At 38.0% G+C, this 16,369-nt stretch overlaps 1 protein-coding gene across 7 annotated transcripts in view; it reads left to right on the top strand.

The window, feature by feature from the left end:
• Nucleotides 1–16,369, top strand: part of PLEKHA8 (pleckstrin homology domain containing A8) — a 110,110-nt gene that overhangs the window by 46,030 nt on the left and 47,711 nt on the right. For 3 of the 7 annotated variants that reach the window (XM_079931441.1, XM_079931443.1, XM_079931442.1), the window contains exons 10-13: nucleotides 3,373–3,431; nucleotides 3,816–3,946; nucleotides 4,601–4,671; nucleotides 13,392–13,453. In XM_079931441.1, coding sequence (XP_079787567.1) covers nucleotides 3,373–3,431; nucleotides 3,816–3,946; nucleotides 4,601–4,671; nucleotides 13,392–13,453 — 323 coding nt within the window. Of the gene's footprint in view, nucleotides 1–3,372; nucleotides 3,432–3,815; nucleotides 3,947–4,600; nucleotides 4,672–5,759; nucleotides 7,226–13,391; nucleotides 13,454–16,369 lie in introns of those variants that run through there. The other 4 variants (XM_079931444.1, XM_079931445.1, XM_079931446.1 and 1 more) reach the window with 2 other exon arrangements.

Genomic DNA, 16,369 nt, shown 5'->3' on the forward strand with positions numbered 1-16,369 from the left:
ATAAGTGAAATTGCTCTGAACGTTTTTGTGTCTGTGGGCACATGTTTTCATTATTGAGTAAACACCTAGGGGTGGAATTGCTGATTCATAGGGTTTATACATGTAATTTCATGAAGAGTGGTTGTACCATTGTGTACTTCCAATAGCAAAATACGAATATTCTGGTTGCTTCACATCCTCACTAGCACTTGGTGGTGTCAGTATTTTTGGTTTTAGCCATTTCTGTGAGTGTTTGGTGGCTTTAATTTGTATTTCTCTGGTGACTAATGATGTTGAGCACTTTTTCATATGGTTATCGACCATTGCTATCTCTTCCATTGTGAAGTCTGTTCAAATCTTTAACCTATTTTTAAAAGTTGGTTAATTTTCTTTTTATTATTGAATTGAAAGTTCTTTGTATGTTCTGAATAACATTTCATTTTAGACGTACTCATTATGAATATTTTCCCCCAGACTATGACTTGTTCATTTCTTTTCTTAATGATGCCTTTTGAAGAGCAGGGTTTTTAATTTTCATTAAATCCAATTTATCTGTGTTTTCTTCTTTTATAGTTAGTGCTTTCAGTATCCTAAAAGATCTTTGCTTATCCCCAAGGTCATGAAGATAGTCTTCTGTGTTGTCTTCTACACTTTTTATTTTTGATTTTAAGTTTACATCTGTGATCCATCTTGGAATCAGTTTTTTATGTGGTGTGAGGTAAGGGTTGAGATTCCTTCTTTTTTTTTTTTTTTTTTTCCTTTATCTGGTTGTTCAAGAACCATTTGTTGAAAAAGTATCTTTTTACCCTTTTATATTACCTTGGCAGCACTTTGAAAACCAGTTGACCCTATAAGTGTGGGTCTATTTCTGGACTCTCTTTTGTTTCAACCATCTGTTTTTTTTCCTCATCCTAGTATTATAGTATCTTAATTACTGTGTAAGGCTTGCAATCAGATAATGTATTCTTCCAGTTTTGTTCTTCTTTTTCAAGATGTTTTGGCAATTCTAGGTCCTTTGCATGTCCATATAAATTTTAGCTGTTAAAATGAATGTCAATATTATGACATAGTATGAGTGTGTTTCATGTTTGGTAATTGCAATCATTGTTGCTTTTGTTGTGGTCATCCATTTACAATGCTTGGTGTCAGTTTATTTATCTCTTGTAAAAATAAAATACAGTGTGTGACGGGGTGGGGGGGGGAGAATCATGGGCCATGCATGCTTCCCATTACTTTAAGGGAAAAAGCAAAGCTGCCCATCCCACTAATTCAACCCCAGAGAGGAAGAAGAGCCCTGATACAGATCAAGGAGAAAAACTAAGACCGTATCCAGGGGTCAGTGTACTAGAGTGGACCTTTCCAAAGATGTGTGGAGGGTATCAAAGTTCCCATCCTCCTTCCATGACTCCTCTTCACTCTCCTGGATAGGATAAGCAAGGACAAAGTGGAGCCCACAGAGTAGGGGGGCATGCAGGTGGCTTCCACGTGGTCCAGTTGGCCAAAGAAAGGAGAGTCTATATACACACTGGGACTAGAGGTTGAAGGGGATTTTTTTTTCCTGTAGGATTCCTGGGACCATACGTTCTTTGATAAGCATGTATGACAGTAGGAGGCAGGATAGAATAGCAGTCTGATGGAAGAGCTACAAGGTAACTCCAATTCCATCCTACCCAGTAGTTATGGCCAATAATACAAGTTATCCCTCTTATCATGAAGATGCCAGGAGTCTTAAGTCTTAAACCTTAAAATCAGAGAAATCATAAATATTTCTCTGTATAAATGAAAATAAATCTCATTACATATATCCCAAACATACACAGAAACAGAAAACGACTATGGTTTAGGAATAAAAAAAGGAGTAAGATAGTAAAATGCAGTATTCTGATAAATGTGCTGGTTTTCTGTACTAAGCCAGTAAACCACTCAAAACTTAGTGAGAGTAAGTAAAACATAAGTACTACCAACTGATTGTTTTGAATAGATAGAGGCATTTCTGAATAAGACATACTGTATTATATAAGACACAAAAGAGAGCTTGTTCTATGTGTCCCATTGTGATTTTTTTTTTGAAGTAATGAATCTTGAAAACCTTTCAATAAACATATGTGATTTTCTTACTATTTCTCTAAAAAAAAAAAATCCTGTTGGGATTTTGATTAGGATTACATTGAAACTGTAAACCAATTAGTAGGAAATTGGCATCTTAAACAACATTGAGTCTTCTAATCCATGAATGTGCTGTATCTCTCATTTACTTAGGTCTTTATTTTCACAATGTTTTGTATCGTGTAAAGGTCTTACACATCTTTTGTTAGGAATAACTTTTAGAATTTTATGTTTTTTTATGCTATCATGAAAAGTATTTCATTTTCCAGTTGTTTATTAATAGCATATAGATACAATTGACTTGTACATTGAGTTGTTTTTTACAATCATGAATGAGTTAATTTATAAAATATATTTTTCTGTGTTTATTGAAATTATCATGTTTTTTTCTTGTACTCAGTGTAATAAATTACATTGTTTGGATGAATTTAAGCCTGCTATCTTGCTGTCTGTTTCTACCATCTTGCTACTTATTGTCTGTTTGTCTCATGTGTTCTTCCTTGTTTACTCCTTTCTTGATTTCCACCCAATTAATCAATTATTTTTTTGTATTCTGTTTTATTTCCTCTTTTAGCTTTTTAGCTACCTATCTTTGTTCCTGCCTTTCTTTTGGATGAGTCAAGTATTTTTTAGAATTTTATTATATTTTCTCTTTTGGCTTTTTGGCTATACCCCTTTGTGTTACTATTTTTAGTTGCTCTTATCCAACAGAAATATTCAGACTACATATATAATTTTATATTTTCTGGCAAGAATATTAAAATTGTAAAGCAAAACAGATAAAACTAATTTTAATAATGTATTTTATCTAACTTGGTATATACAATATATCATCTGAACATGGAATCAATATAAAAGAATCATTATTGAGATATTTGGCATTCTTTTTTTGGTACTGAGTCTTTGAAATCTGGTATATATTTATACTTATGGCATATTTCAGTTTGGAATCGGTACATTCCAAGAGCTCAATAGCCACACATCTACTGGCTACCGTATTGGACAGTGCAGCCCTAAGGATTACAATGCGCATTCTAAACTTACAAGGTTATCCTCACCTGCCCTTAGGCCCTTATTATAGTTACTCACTTCAGAGCAGTGAAGTAGAAAAAAGCAATGACAGTGTGCCAGGAACCTTTGAAGCTTATGTTTAGAAAATGATTTAAAAGCAAAAAATAAAAGTTTGGCGGGGGGGGGGGGGGGCTGTTAAATTCATTGCTACTATAAAAAATATTTTCCACTTGAAAAAATTGCATTTTCAAAGATGTTTTCAATCTTTTCTTCTAGACAAACTTGGCCCTACAGTGTTTGCTCCTGTTAAAATGGATCTAGTTGGAAATATTAAGGTGAATATACTGGCTTGTCTCCGTGGAGACTGTATATTTGGAGGGAGTAGCTGCATGAAATCTCATTCAGAAACAAATGATTGTTGAGTTTTATACTCGGGATGAAAAGTATAGGCCAGCTGTAAGAACCTTTCTCAGAGGAAAAAATACTTTAAAAACAGTACTTTAAAACCCTGAAACTATTTAATTCTAGCTTAAGCCTAATAAGAATCCTCAAACAAATAAAACAGATTACTTGGAAAGCATAAGGACGAAGGTAAGAGAGGCTTAATTCATTTTGATTTCTTAGAGGCCTGGTTGACAAAGTTAGGTCTCAACAGTAAACTGACTTGCTTGATAGCTTTAGCACTTTTAACTTAGGTTATTTCCCTGCTTCTCCTGCAGAAAGTAAATCAGAAGTATATAACCAACAAAGAAGAGTTTACCACACTCCAGAAGATAGTGCTGCATGAAGTGGAGGCCGATGTAGCCCAGGTTAGGAACTCAGCTACAGAAGCCCTCCTGTGGCTGAAGAGGTGAGGCAACTGGGGTGGGGCAGCAGTTGAAATCCAGCTTAGTTGAAATGTTACCCCTACCAAAAAAAATTGTTATGCAAAAGAGGCTACTTCTGAGTGAAAGCTGTAACCCATGTATAGCCTTTTCTAGAAGGCCTGAAGAATAGAATATCGACTTTTTTTTGCCTCTGTCTTGATAGTGATAAACATTGTTAATATTAATAGAATATATAAGATAGGAATCATAAAGGACAGTAAAGCCGATTGGTTTGTCTTTAAGTCAGTGGATCGCAAACTGTAATGGCATCAGATTCACCTGGAGGGCTTATTAAAAAACACAGATTGCTCCACCCAAAACCCAATTTCTGATTCAGTAAGTCTGGAGGGGAGCTCCAGAATTTGCATTTCTAACAAGTTCCCAGGTGATGCTGAAGCTGCTGGTCCTGGGACCACATTTTGAAAACCACTGTGTAGGTATTTCAGATAAGAAGCGTCTAGGGCAAGCTAAAGGGAAATCACAGGGAAGAAACTTAGAAAGGACTGCCATGTGACTTGACTTGTTTATTGCTGTGCCCAAGATACTACTGAAAAAGAAGCTGATGTCTGCCATTTATTCATACCCGTTCAACATAAGTGAACTTTGAAAATAATATTTCTTCCTCTTTTTTGTTTTAGAGGTCTCAAATTTTTGAAGGGATTTTTGACAGAAGTGAAAAATGGAGAAAAGGACATCCAGACAGCCCTGAGTAAGTGTTATTTACATTTTGGTTGATTAATTGAATAGGATGTGGAATGGAGACTCCTGGAGGAGGAGATAGGGTGTGCTTTTCAAGATCTGATTTTGGTATTTTTCTATTTCATTATTAATTGTTTGTTTCTTATATGCTTTGTTAAAAAAGAACTCGAGATAGTGACCTGGTAGTCTAGATCTAACTTATTAAAAATCAGTATATCTTAAAGAAGAGCTAAATTAATAGAGAGCCATCTTTTAATCTTAATAGGAAAACCTAATATTTTTAAGAAGCCAGTTCTTCCTAAATGAATCTTGAGATAACTGTGTAGTTTCCTAAAATCCGTATCCAGAGGGAAGCTAGTTTTGGAGACCATAAAAGGGAGGGTGTGGGGAACCCTAGGATTTGCTCTGAAGTAAGATGAAGGGCTGGTCATCATCTTGTATTCCTCAAGTGCCCTATGTGCCCCATTTTTGTGGTGGTAGTTGAGATTCGGATGAAGGCCTTGGTCAAAGGAGATCGTCCGACATCTCCAGCATCTTAATGCAGTGACTGGAACATTGTAGGTACTTAATAAACATTGGATGGGTGGGTGGATAGATGGGTGGATCAATGCACCTATCGGACCACTTTTGGAAAACATTGAAGACTTGGAAGCATCCTCATAGTGCCACTAACAGACTGGCTAAACTCTCAATCTTGGTCTCTAGGAAATCCTTCCAGGATGGGCATTGAGGTGAGCAGATGGGAGTGAGATTTCCATATTACTTTGAAGCCCTGTATTATTATGATGTAGACAAGCACATGGTCAGGCTCTAGGCAGTCATGATTATAAATAATGAAATGAATGAGTTAGATACTTCTGCTGGGGAGGAGGAGCCAGTGTTCACACAGCATTTTATCAATGTCAGGGGTGAGTTCTTCCTTTTGTTAGTCCTCCCTTTGGGTCATGAGTCTTGAGGGATCCTGCCCCTGTGTGATTTTCCCAGGCCTCCCTGTATAGAAACTTGCCGATGTGCCGTGAAACAATAAAAGCTGATATTTCTGTAACACTGTATAAAAAATTTAGACAACCTAGTCCTCACATCAGTCCATTTTTACAGGTTAGGTAACTGAAATTCTGAAAGATCAAAAGACACGCTAAGACCACAAAGGATCTGAAGCAGGGTCATTTTGGGATCCTCAGCTGTAAGGTCCTCATTTCTCCCACAGAAGGTCTTCTCCACCGTCCCTGAGCTACCTGCATTTTGGGGTTTCTCATACATCCTTGAATTTCCAGGACTGTCTCAGTTATATCCTCCCCTAAGTGTCCTGATTTCAGTATTAAAAATATATTCACCATGACTATTAGGACTCCCTAACCAGTCTCTATCAAACTTGATGACTTTGTGGCGTGATTAAGATCATGGGCTTTCTGGATAGGTGCCCTTAGGCAATTTACTTAACCTTTGTGTGCCTCAGTTTCCTCATCTGTAAAATGGGAATGATGACTTGATTTCCCTAATAAGATTGTTGTAAAGATTAAATAGGTTTATGCATGTGAAAAGATTAGAAATTTGGTACATAATAAGCACTTAATAGAGGTTAGCTTCTATTGTTGTTTATATTCTCATCATCATGACATATACAAAGTTGATAACCTACCAGAAAATGGGACTTATTTGTCCCAAATCACAAATGGAAAGTTACCAAGCTCAGCTGCCAAGCCTGAAATTTCTCTCCAGGCTGACTTCTTAGTATGGAAGCTTCACACTGGTAGGAAGACTCCACCACCTGCAGGAAATGCAGAAGATATGGGATTCAGCACTGTGTGCGTGGTGGACTCCACACATCACAGGATGCTACTGTTTTCTGATGGCTGGCTGTGTGAGGGCAAGTGGGGAATGCTAATCTCATTACCCCTCTGCTGGAGCTGGGATAGAGGAGAACCCAGCTGTTTACCGGACACAGCAAGTGAAAAGAAAAGCTTTGCCCCTTGGAGGTGGAGAGACAGTTGAGGATATACCCTTTCTGCCCTGCCCCCATCCCTAATTCTGCCCCCTTTCCTCCCCTATCTTTTACTTGATTTGAAAGCTGGGCCTAGAGATGTTGACTTTATGAAGAGAGAGGAGACTTGAAGGGCAAATGCTGCTTCAAAACTGAAATAATCACAGCCAATCTCAGCTTTTCCTTCCTTTTCTTCCCTGCTGGACTGTTTTCAGTGGAAAGGAAAAGGGACCATAAATTTGAGATTTTCATCCTTGATGCTCAGGATTATTTCAGAGGTCTTCATGATTTAAATCATCTTTGCTTACCGGGATCCCTAGTTTCCTGCTGCTGTGCAATGTGGAGAGATGAAGCTCCCCTAACCAGCCCCCTTCCCTCTAAACACAGACACAACAAGTTCTGTGCAAGCAAATAAGAGAGATTTATGAGAACTGTTTACACATTAACTATGCAGAACCCACAGGCTGCTTGTTGCCTATTTCTTCTGGATTGCTGGCTTTTTTCTCATTTTGAAATCACAGGCTTTATAAGCAGAAGTGATATTTTGTCTAAAATGAGATAGTTTAGGTATGTAAGTAAAAGAGTGGGTATGTGCAATTTATATGCCACATATAGGCAAATTAGCTTGCATTTTTTATTCTGAAATTGAGTTATTGTAATAACAGCTACCATTTATAGAGCACCCAGTGTTGGCATAACACTAGGTTCTCCATAAACATTTTATTTAATCTTCTGAGTACTCCCCTTTTACAGCAAGTAAACTGAGGTTTAGAGAGGATGAGTACTTTCCCTAGGGTCTCAGATCTAGATCAGTGGTTCTCAAAGTGGTCCAAGGACAGCAACATCTTCATCACCTGGAGACTTACTAGAAATGCAGACTACTGGGTCCCACCTGACACCTGCTGACTCAGAAACTCCCAAGGTGGGGCCCAGCAAATGCGTGTGTTCACAAGTCATGCAAGTGATTCTAATCCATGCTCAAGTGTGAGACCCGTTCATCTAGAGCTGGGATGTTGAAGCTCACCTGTCACTAGGCTACATTTGGTTATTTGGGAATTTTGACTGCATCTAAGTGATTATTAAATAAGCAGGAATAAAAGTACTGAAATTAGTTACCCATAGCATCAGTTAATTTTGCCTCCTTTTCATGATAATTGGCTGGTTACCCAATGGCTGAAAACTTTTCTTAACCTAGGAACAGCAAGACAATTAGTAGGGATAAAATAAGGACACTCCCAAATTTGAAAACACTGCTTAAGAAAGGTTTTGAGGTAACTGCTCATAATTTTGGATAGTCTTAGTGGCTTTGAAAATGGGAGATGATATGTAACAGTCCTAAATGACACAACGGAAGCCTTGACATCTATTAACTCTCTGGAAAATGCATGTATAGTCATTGTATTGCTGCAGTTCTGTGACCTAGAATGAGTTTTCAGCAATCGGAAGGAGGCCTTGGGCTTTATACTGCCCCCTTTTGCATTTGAGCCATCACCTGAATTCCCCATAATGATGATCAGAGTGGAATATTTTGGGTGGTCTCATGCCAAGAGCTGCTCTGAACTCTAGTGTCCTCTGACATTCTCTAGAGATCACTCTAAGGAAAGAGTTGGGTACACAAGGCAAATGTGTTTAATGGCCCACCCTGTAGCTGAGCCCCTCCATTCACAGATGCCACATCAAGAAGAGGCTTTGGAAAGCATCTTTGTAAGTGAAATGAAGAAAAGTTGCTCTGCCATTTCATGCACCATTGTACTAAATATTATGTGTTCTGCACTATTCCCTCAGTGGGATAGCATATTGCCACATCCCTCACCTCGGAATGATTCCGTAAATGTCAGGTAAACATTAACCTAACCAAGATCTGTAGCACAGGATAGGAGGAAAAAAAAAGGTAGAGGAGGCTCACTTATGCATTTAATATGAAAGGCTTTCACAAACAAGGAGAGCTATATGAGAGAGATGAAGTTAGAACTCATAATCAGATATTTGACATCAAATCATAACTTGACTAATTATTCTGAAAGTACCAGGGAATGTGAATCAAGTCATGCCCTTTCCAGAACTCTTAACAGCATGTGCTTCTAATGGCAGAATTGGCTTACAGTACAAGTTTTCTTCTCGATGGTGCCTGAAGGTAACAAAGGATGTCTCTGGGTACTTGTTCCATCTCTGTCAACTGGTTATTGAGTTGGCTTTTCTCCATACAATTCATTTTGCCCAAAGCTTAGTCACTGTAAAGAACTTGGGGGTACTTTCCTAGTAGTAGGTTTTTTTAAATTATATCAAATATTTATCATTTGACCAAATAGGTAAATACAGTACCATCTACTACCTCATAACCCCATTACTTCCAGAGAAGATCTTCATCCAGAATTTGCAGTTTATCGTTATATAATGAATGTTTTTATACTTTTACTATATATTTATGTGTCCACAAACAGTATCTAGTAATGTATTGCATGTTTTAAACTCATGTACATGGTGTCACATTATACACATTCTTCCTTTTTCACTCAGTATTTTCAGATTTATTCACTGCTTATTCACTTTCAAACCTTTCTTTGTTCGTGATTCTTGCCTAAGGACTTCCTAGTTTAGCTCATTTGCAGAACTGAGATGATTGTCACTTCCTGAGCTCAGTGAATGATGGATTTCACCTTTTCTGGCTTTGCTTGTCTACTTCTCAAGCTGTCTCCTAAGACTTAGATTTGCATTTCTCCTTTGCCCTCTCTACAACCCAAAGTAACTTTGCAAATTCTCACTAATTATAGATTTACAATAGAGAAACACTCTCATATATTCTGTTCCTGGACAGAATAGCTATCCACCAACAGTAATGGAAAGGTAGTTCTTGTTCAGATGCTATGATAGGTTGAGGCATAATCTCTAAATACCTCATAGAAAGTTTTTGACTAACCATTAAAGAAGTCAAATCTGCATCTTTATGAATAGAATAAGGTTCCAATTTTTTCAAGATGTGGCTGGGAAAAGGCACGTTTTTCATTTTCATTATTTTGTTTTATCACAAAGAATAAACATTAGTTTTGTCAAAATGGTTTAATGTGACAAGAATGCCCCAAGTTCTCATTGCTTTTAGCTTTGTGACCTTGGGCAGGTAACTCTCTCTCTGGGTCTTCTATTTTTTCATCTGTAAGAGGAAGAGAATTGGGCAAGGTGATTGTCAACACTTCCTACTTAGAAATTTTGCCTCAGTTTCTAAGGAACTGACAGATTTCAGAGAACTGGGAGAAGGGAATCATTTATGTCTTTCAGAGGCCAAAAATACTTCCAGATTATAGAACATGCATTATGATAATGAATGGGTATTATAGTGAAGATTAATGTATTTCATTATCTAATCTTCTCTGGGTAACCAAAATAGGTCAATGCTTAGACTTCATCCTAATTTAATGCAGCCTCACATGGCAGGGATATTTGCAGCCCTAGAAGTCAGCTAAAGACTTGGGGCAAGTCCTTTTCATTTATGAGTTTTATTTTATTTGTTGGTATTCAATTGTGGAGGTGGTCTTCCTAGGCCTGAGTCAGGACCTAGCCTAAATTCTCTGCCTCCCTCTTCTCCCATTAGACTTACTGGCCCACATTTTGCCCAGTGGGACTCTTCTCTGGCAAGATGCAGGCACAGCAAGGAACAACTGCCTTCTCTAGAAGGGCTGGGGGGAGACACAGATCGTGTTGCTGTACAAACACCCTCCCTTCCTTAGACCAGCCTGCCCCTCTTACTTGGACTCACAGCATCCTTGTTTTCTTGCTGTCCCATAGAAGGGAGCATGGAGAAGGTTTTCTGGGCTTTTTTGAGTGGTTGACTTCACAGGCAAAGTGTAGGAAAGGTATAAGGCCCCTGAGGTTGGGATAGCACTGGATCCAGAGCCCTTATAAACAGGCAGTTTGTCTGCCAGGTGAACTCTGGAGCCGAAGGCTCAGGGACCAGGACAGCGGTCAGCTGCGTTTGCTGCATACCGTAAAGAAATACTGATCTCCTTTTACTTCCCTCCCACAATTCCAAATCAGAATGATCGTGACTGTTAGTAGAAGAAAATAATACTGTCTGTATAGGAGAAAAGACTTAAGAGAATATACCTCCAGAATGCCCTCTGTGGTTACCTCTGGGAGGCATGATTATAGGTTTCTTTAGTTCTTCCCTTTTTGCATTTTCCTGAACATTACTTGTGAAATCAGAAAAAAAGCAGTAAGTGTTATTTTAAACTACCACGGTGCCTCAGGTGGGAAGTTTAGAATCCTTGACACGGCATAAAAAAGGTCCTCACAGTTTGGCCCCAGCCCCAGTGATCTGCAGCCCTACTGGACTGTTCCCCCTTCATGCCACCATCTCTCACAACTGCATGTAGCTTTCTCTGTCTGCAGCCCCAGGTACCACCCTACTCTCTGCCCTACCCAGCCTTTGAGACTCCTTTGGAGAATTCTTTCTGTGCACTTGCTCCCAGGCTGGATTCATCTCTCTTTTCCTGTAGCACTGGATAGAGATCTCTGTTACAGCAGTCGGCAATTTGCATAACGATGATTTGTTAAAGGCTGGCTCTCTTATAAACCCATGAACTTCCTGAGGGCAAGGGACTGAGTTTAAAGCACCCAGTGATCCCTGCTGCCTTGCACTTAGTAAGGGGCAGTGGTAGACTCGCACTAAGTTCTTGCTGAATGGAGCAGCTGTTCCCATCACAGATGTCTACGAGCAGATTGTAATGGCACTAAATTTCATCTACTGATTTCTAATGGCATTTAATACCTTACGTGGATTCGGATCACAAGAAAGAAAGTGTTCCCACTATACGTCTGTGACTCACCTCAGGATGTTTTCCATGGACTGTACACCTTCTTACCAGCCCAGATGGCTCCTTAGACGGTTAGAAATTTGACCGTCTTACTGATTTACTGCGGGGGCTGTGCCTAGTATTTCCTGCCCGTCTGCACCTGTATGCTAGCAACCCTTTCTTCACTAAGGTCTTAGATACCATCTAAAATGTCCCTGATAACATCTGTCCCCTTAGAGAATCAGATAGGTTTTAAGTGTGGCTTACATTGAAGACTTGTATCTTTGACACTGTCTTAGCCTACAGACTGCTCTCCTAAGAAAAAGATTGAATTTAATCTCGAGTTCTCCTTTAGGCTATTTCTAAGAGTCCTTTGTGCCCTTGAATTTATTGATTTTTATCATTTCTGCTTTAGCTTCACCACACTGGATGCTGGCATTTCAACCCATTCCTAAAACTTGAGATAGCCAGCGAAATCTGCTGTTAGAATTCAAACGTACAGTCTTCTTTTATACAAAATATAATGTATTTTATGCAAACTTGAATTATGTAAAATTGATACATGGTATGCTAAAAGTATTAATAAAGCCTCACCCAAATTTTAAAAATAGAAATTGACAAGAATTACATCATTTCAAAGCTAGAGAGCTTGAATAAATTGTAAAGTGTTCAAGCTACAGCCACATGGCAGTGCTGTTTTGCCCAGTAAAATGCAGATACCTGATGTTCTTTGGCAGTATTCTGTGAACCGCACTGCTTTTTACTGCATAGGAGCCTGTGGTTGTGGATTTGGTGTCTTTTTTTGTTGTTATTTTAACATCTGCTCTTGTTATAATTTAAAATGTCTTTATATCCTATTACAGTGTCGCCCAAGCATTGATTAAATGGTTGATGGTGGTGCTTGTACTAGTGTTGAAACTAGCCCATGAAAATAAATAAGTTTGGAATAAAATTTAGATGTGGTAAAACATGATAAAGAAGGTCGAACAACCCCTATGATACTCTGTGCTGTAATTTAGGAGTGTGAGGACTCTGTAGACCACTGGAGATGATGCTGAGAAAATAAAATGGAGCATTGAAATAAAAATGCACTGTGGTGATGCAGAGCTGTGCCCTCCTGAGAGCGCATTTATTCCTGTGGAAAAATCAGTTTTGAATTTTGCATGTATTGAATTATTCAAAGCCTTCAGGAACACATCCCTTGCATAAAATACAGTCATCTTGTTCTCGAGATTTTTTTTTGGTAATTAAAATTATTATGTAGCAGTTTTTAAATCTCCTTTTAAAAAACTCACTGGGACAAAAATAATAGGTTTTTATCTTTAAAGTCTAGAATGTGAATGACTTTTATCAATAGGCCTCACCATATACATTATATCTACCTTAATAACTTCAAGCTGTTCTTTCCATAATAGTTTTAAAGGTTTCTCGCTTTAAAACTGTATATCCAGGGTCATAGGGACATCTAGGACAAGCATTTGACATCCCAGAATAGAATGTTAGAATTGAAGAGAACCTTAGAGTTCATTTTACAAAGGGGGAAACAGATGGTTAGAGAGGTCAGCTAAGGGACTGGCTCAGGATCACACAACATTTCAAAGAACTGCATTTTTATATTTTTATAGTGTATTTTAAATTGTATTTAGTCTCTATATTACAGTATCTTTTCCTCCCTCTTTACTTCCTTATATGTATTGAATTTTCCAACCATGATAATAAGCTGAAGTTGAGATATGACACAGGGTAAGAGTGGAAATACCAATTTTTCCTTAAAAAAAAACCTCTGTAGGCTTTTTTCCTACTCAAGACTTTTGGGGTGCATAATCTCATAATTCAGCTTTTTTTTATCAGTTTCTAATACCAAGAGGAATGTGCTACTACATACATTAGAAAGGACATGATGCAAATAGCACATCAAATTCTGATGAAATTGTTCCTCATGGAGTTTTTCTTCTTTTCAAGATAATGCATATGGTAAAACATTACGGCAACACCATGGCTGGGTAGTTCGAGGGGTTTTTGCGGTAAGTAATCCTTCTGCCTCCTAATGTTCTGATGGTCACAGCAAGGTGTTTTGTTTTGCTTTGTGTGTGTGGTGTTTCTGTTTGTTTTTGAGAATAAGAACGAAATATTGCTTATTTCATTTAAGTCTATAGGTCTTTGTTGTATGGAAATGTTGGCAATAAAAAGTAAGAAAAGACTGTTAGAATGTGCTTCACCTTATCTAGTTCCAGTGACCCTGAGAAGATTTGTCTCAGAAGTGGTTGCCTTCTGATGTGGTAGTAAAGAGTGTCAGTGTAGAGATAGGCAGGAAGCTGTCAAATGCTCACCATTGAGGGGAAACCAGTGGTGGTTTCAAGCCCATAGCTCCCTCTGCTGCCTGTTAAAGTCAATCCTGTTAATTCTCAGATTTTAGTCAGGTTTTTTTCCCCTAAATTGAATTTTGTCTTGAATATTAACTGACCTGGATTGCCAGTGGCTAGGACTAGAAATATCTTCTTACCCAGTTATTTTCTTTATGGACGTGTTGGTATTCATATGTTTGGGCTCCTGTTAGCTACCGCTCCTTCCTTCCTTGCGTGACCTAGGAAGAGCACACACCTGAGAATCATAGTCCCCCGGACAAATCACTTAGCCTGCTTTGTGAAATAGAAGGAGAAGATGGCCCCTTTATGTCAGCAGTAATACTCTGTTATTCTCTCATCTGGGGAGAGGTCAGCCTTAGTCAGGTGCAGCCATGAAAAGGCGGAGTCTCATGTAGTGGTACAGTAGGAAATGTCATAGAGTATGAGTGTTGTTTGGAAGGTCGGGGGATTAAAAAGAGCCTTGCAGATGATGGTCTTTTACTAATTTAAAGCATGGGAGACATCATTTGCCTAAGGTAAGAACCGTTCAGGTCATGATTTACTAGGAGGCAGGTAAAGAAAGTGGGAAGAATTTACCGTGGAAGAAATCAAATTTTAGTAAAAATGAAACATTTTGGAAAGCATAGAGATGACTAGCTCTGTGTCCTACTGTTCACTGGAATAGGAGCCAGACCAGTTGCAGCCACTGACTGCTCACACTTACCTTCAGTGCGTGTTTAATAACATAATAATAGTTGCCATTTGGCTGTTGGACGCTTACTGTGCATCAGGCACTGTGCCAGGTACTTCTGTGTTCACTCTCTTTGGTAATCCTCAGGATTAACTCCCACTATTGTACAAGTTCAGAACTGTTTGTTCCAGTCCCAGAGTGAGGCAGTGGCAGAGTCCAGGTCTAAACCCAGATCTGCTGTCTCCGAGGCTGGTGCCCATCCCACACATCACAGCTCTCCACAGTGAAGACAGAATAACTGAGAAACTGCTAGTGAGAAATGAGGCAAAGGGTGCTGCTGCATTCATCAGTCTCCCTGAGTAAATACTGTGATTGCCTACAGGTGCCTCACACCCGCCTTCCCTCGGTGAGGTGACAGAGCATGAAAACACTGAGTTGCACCATTTATAAGAAACATAAATGTGGTTTGGGGTTGTTGTTTTTTTTCAGAATAGAAGGCAGAGTTTAATCCTGAAATATTATTGATGATCCGAGATGTTGCCAACAAGAATGAAGCTATAGCACAAAATTTATAATACGCATGAGTCTTTAAAAGAACATTTTAACTTACAGGATTTTTCCCAATATATAGTAATTTAGACTCATTGTAAAAAAAAAAAATTTTTAATTATGGAAGAATAGAAAGGGTAAAAATTAAAATTGTCCATAATCTCACCACTCTACAATAAGGATTTTTAACATTTTTGTGTTTTACCTTCTTAGCTCTTATTTTCATATACTTTTACATATTCTCTTCAATATGGTTCTATTTCATTTCATATATTTATATAAATAGCTACTTATAGATACTTATATTTTTATATTTACATGTCTATTTTATGTGTATAATTACCTTTATTTTGTATACCTACTCTGTATATGCATATAAATTTTTTGACATTTAGCTGGTTGTATAATTTTGTATTCTTTTTCTCCACTTTTTAATTTTTTATATTTTCTAGTTTTATTGAGAAAGAATTGACAGACGTTACTGTATGTTGAAGGTGCACAGCATGGTGGTTTGATTTACATGCATTGTGAAATGCTTACCACAATAGCTTCAGCTAACCTCCATCTTCTCATATAGATACAATTCAAAAAAAAGAAAGGAAAAAATGTTTCTCCTTGTGATGTGAACTCTTAGAATTTACTCTTGGAACAAGTTTGCTGTGTATCCAACAGCAGTGTTAGCCGTAGTCTTCCCCACTTACTTTTAGGGACTGCATAATATTTCCCTAGTATGGAGGTACCGTAATGTATTTGCCCAAATCTCTGTGTTGGAAATTTCAGCTGCTTCTAAATTTGTTTTTACAGACAGAACAGCATCTGTTTTTATGCATTTTTGACTAAAACTGTTATTTCCTCAAAATAGGTTCCTAGAAGTAGAATTGCTATGTCTAATACCAAGAAACTACAGCCACAACTTAGAATTGGAGCACTTACCATGCACTAGATGTTGTTTTAAGTGCTTTACTTACATAAAGTTATTAATCTCATAACTCTGAGGTAGGTTCTCTTATATTCCCTGCTCATAGACAAAGAAACCTGAAACACATAGAGGTGAGGTAATACACCCAAAGTTATAGAGAAAGAACATTTTGAAGACTTGATATTATTGCCAATAGTTTTTCAAGTTGCTGGTTTTTAAGAAAATAGATTATGCTGAGCATTTGGCAACAGCCTTTTCAGTAGAGGAGCTACCTTTCAGTGTCTCTCCTGTTATTCTCTAAGTCTTCCCTACTTTGGAAAGCTTATTGAGTTTTCTAATGTGCTAATTAAAATTATCAGGAGCAAATTCATTTAACTAATCCTGGTTGCTCAGGGAAATGGCTTTTACGCTCAAGGAATTTGACTTATTTACCAGA

The sequence above is a fragment of the Stenella coeruleoalba genome (assembly GCF_951394435.1).
Source record: "Stenella coeruleoalba genome assembly, chromosome: 9".
Taxonomy (NCBI): Eukaryota; Metazoa; Chordata; class Mammalia; order Artiodactyla; family Delphinidae; genus Stenella; species Stenella coeruleoalba.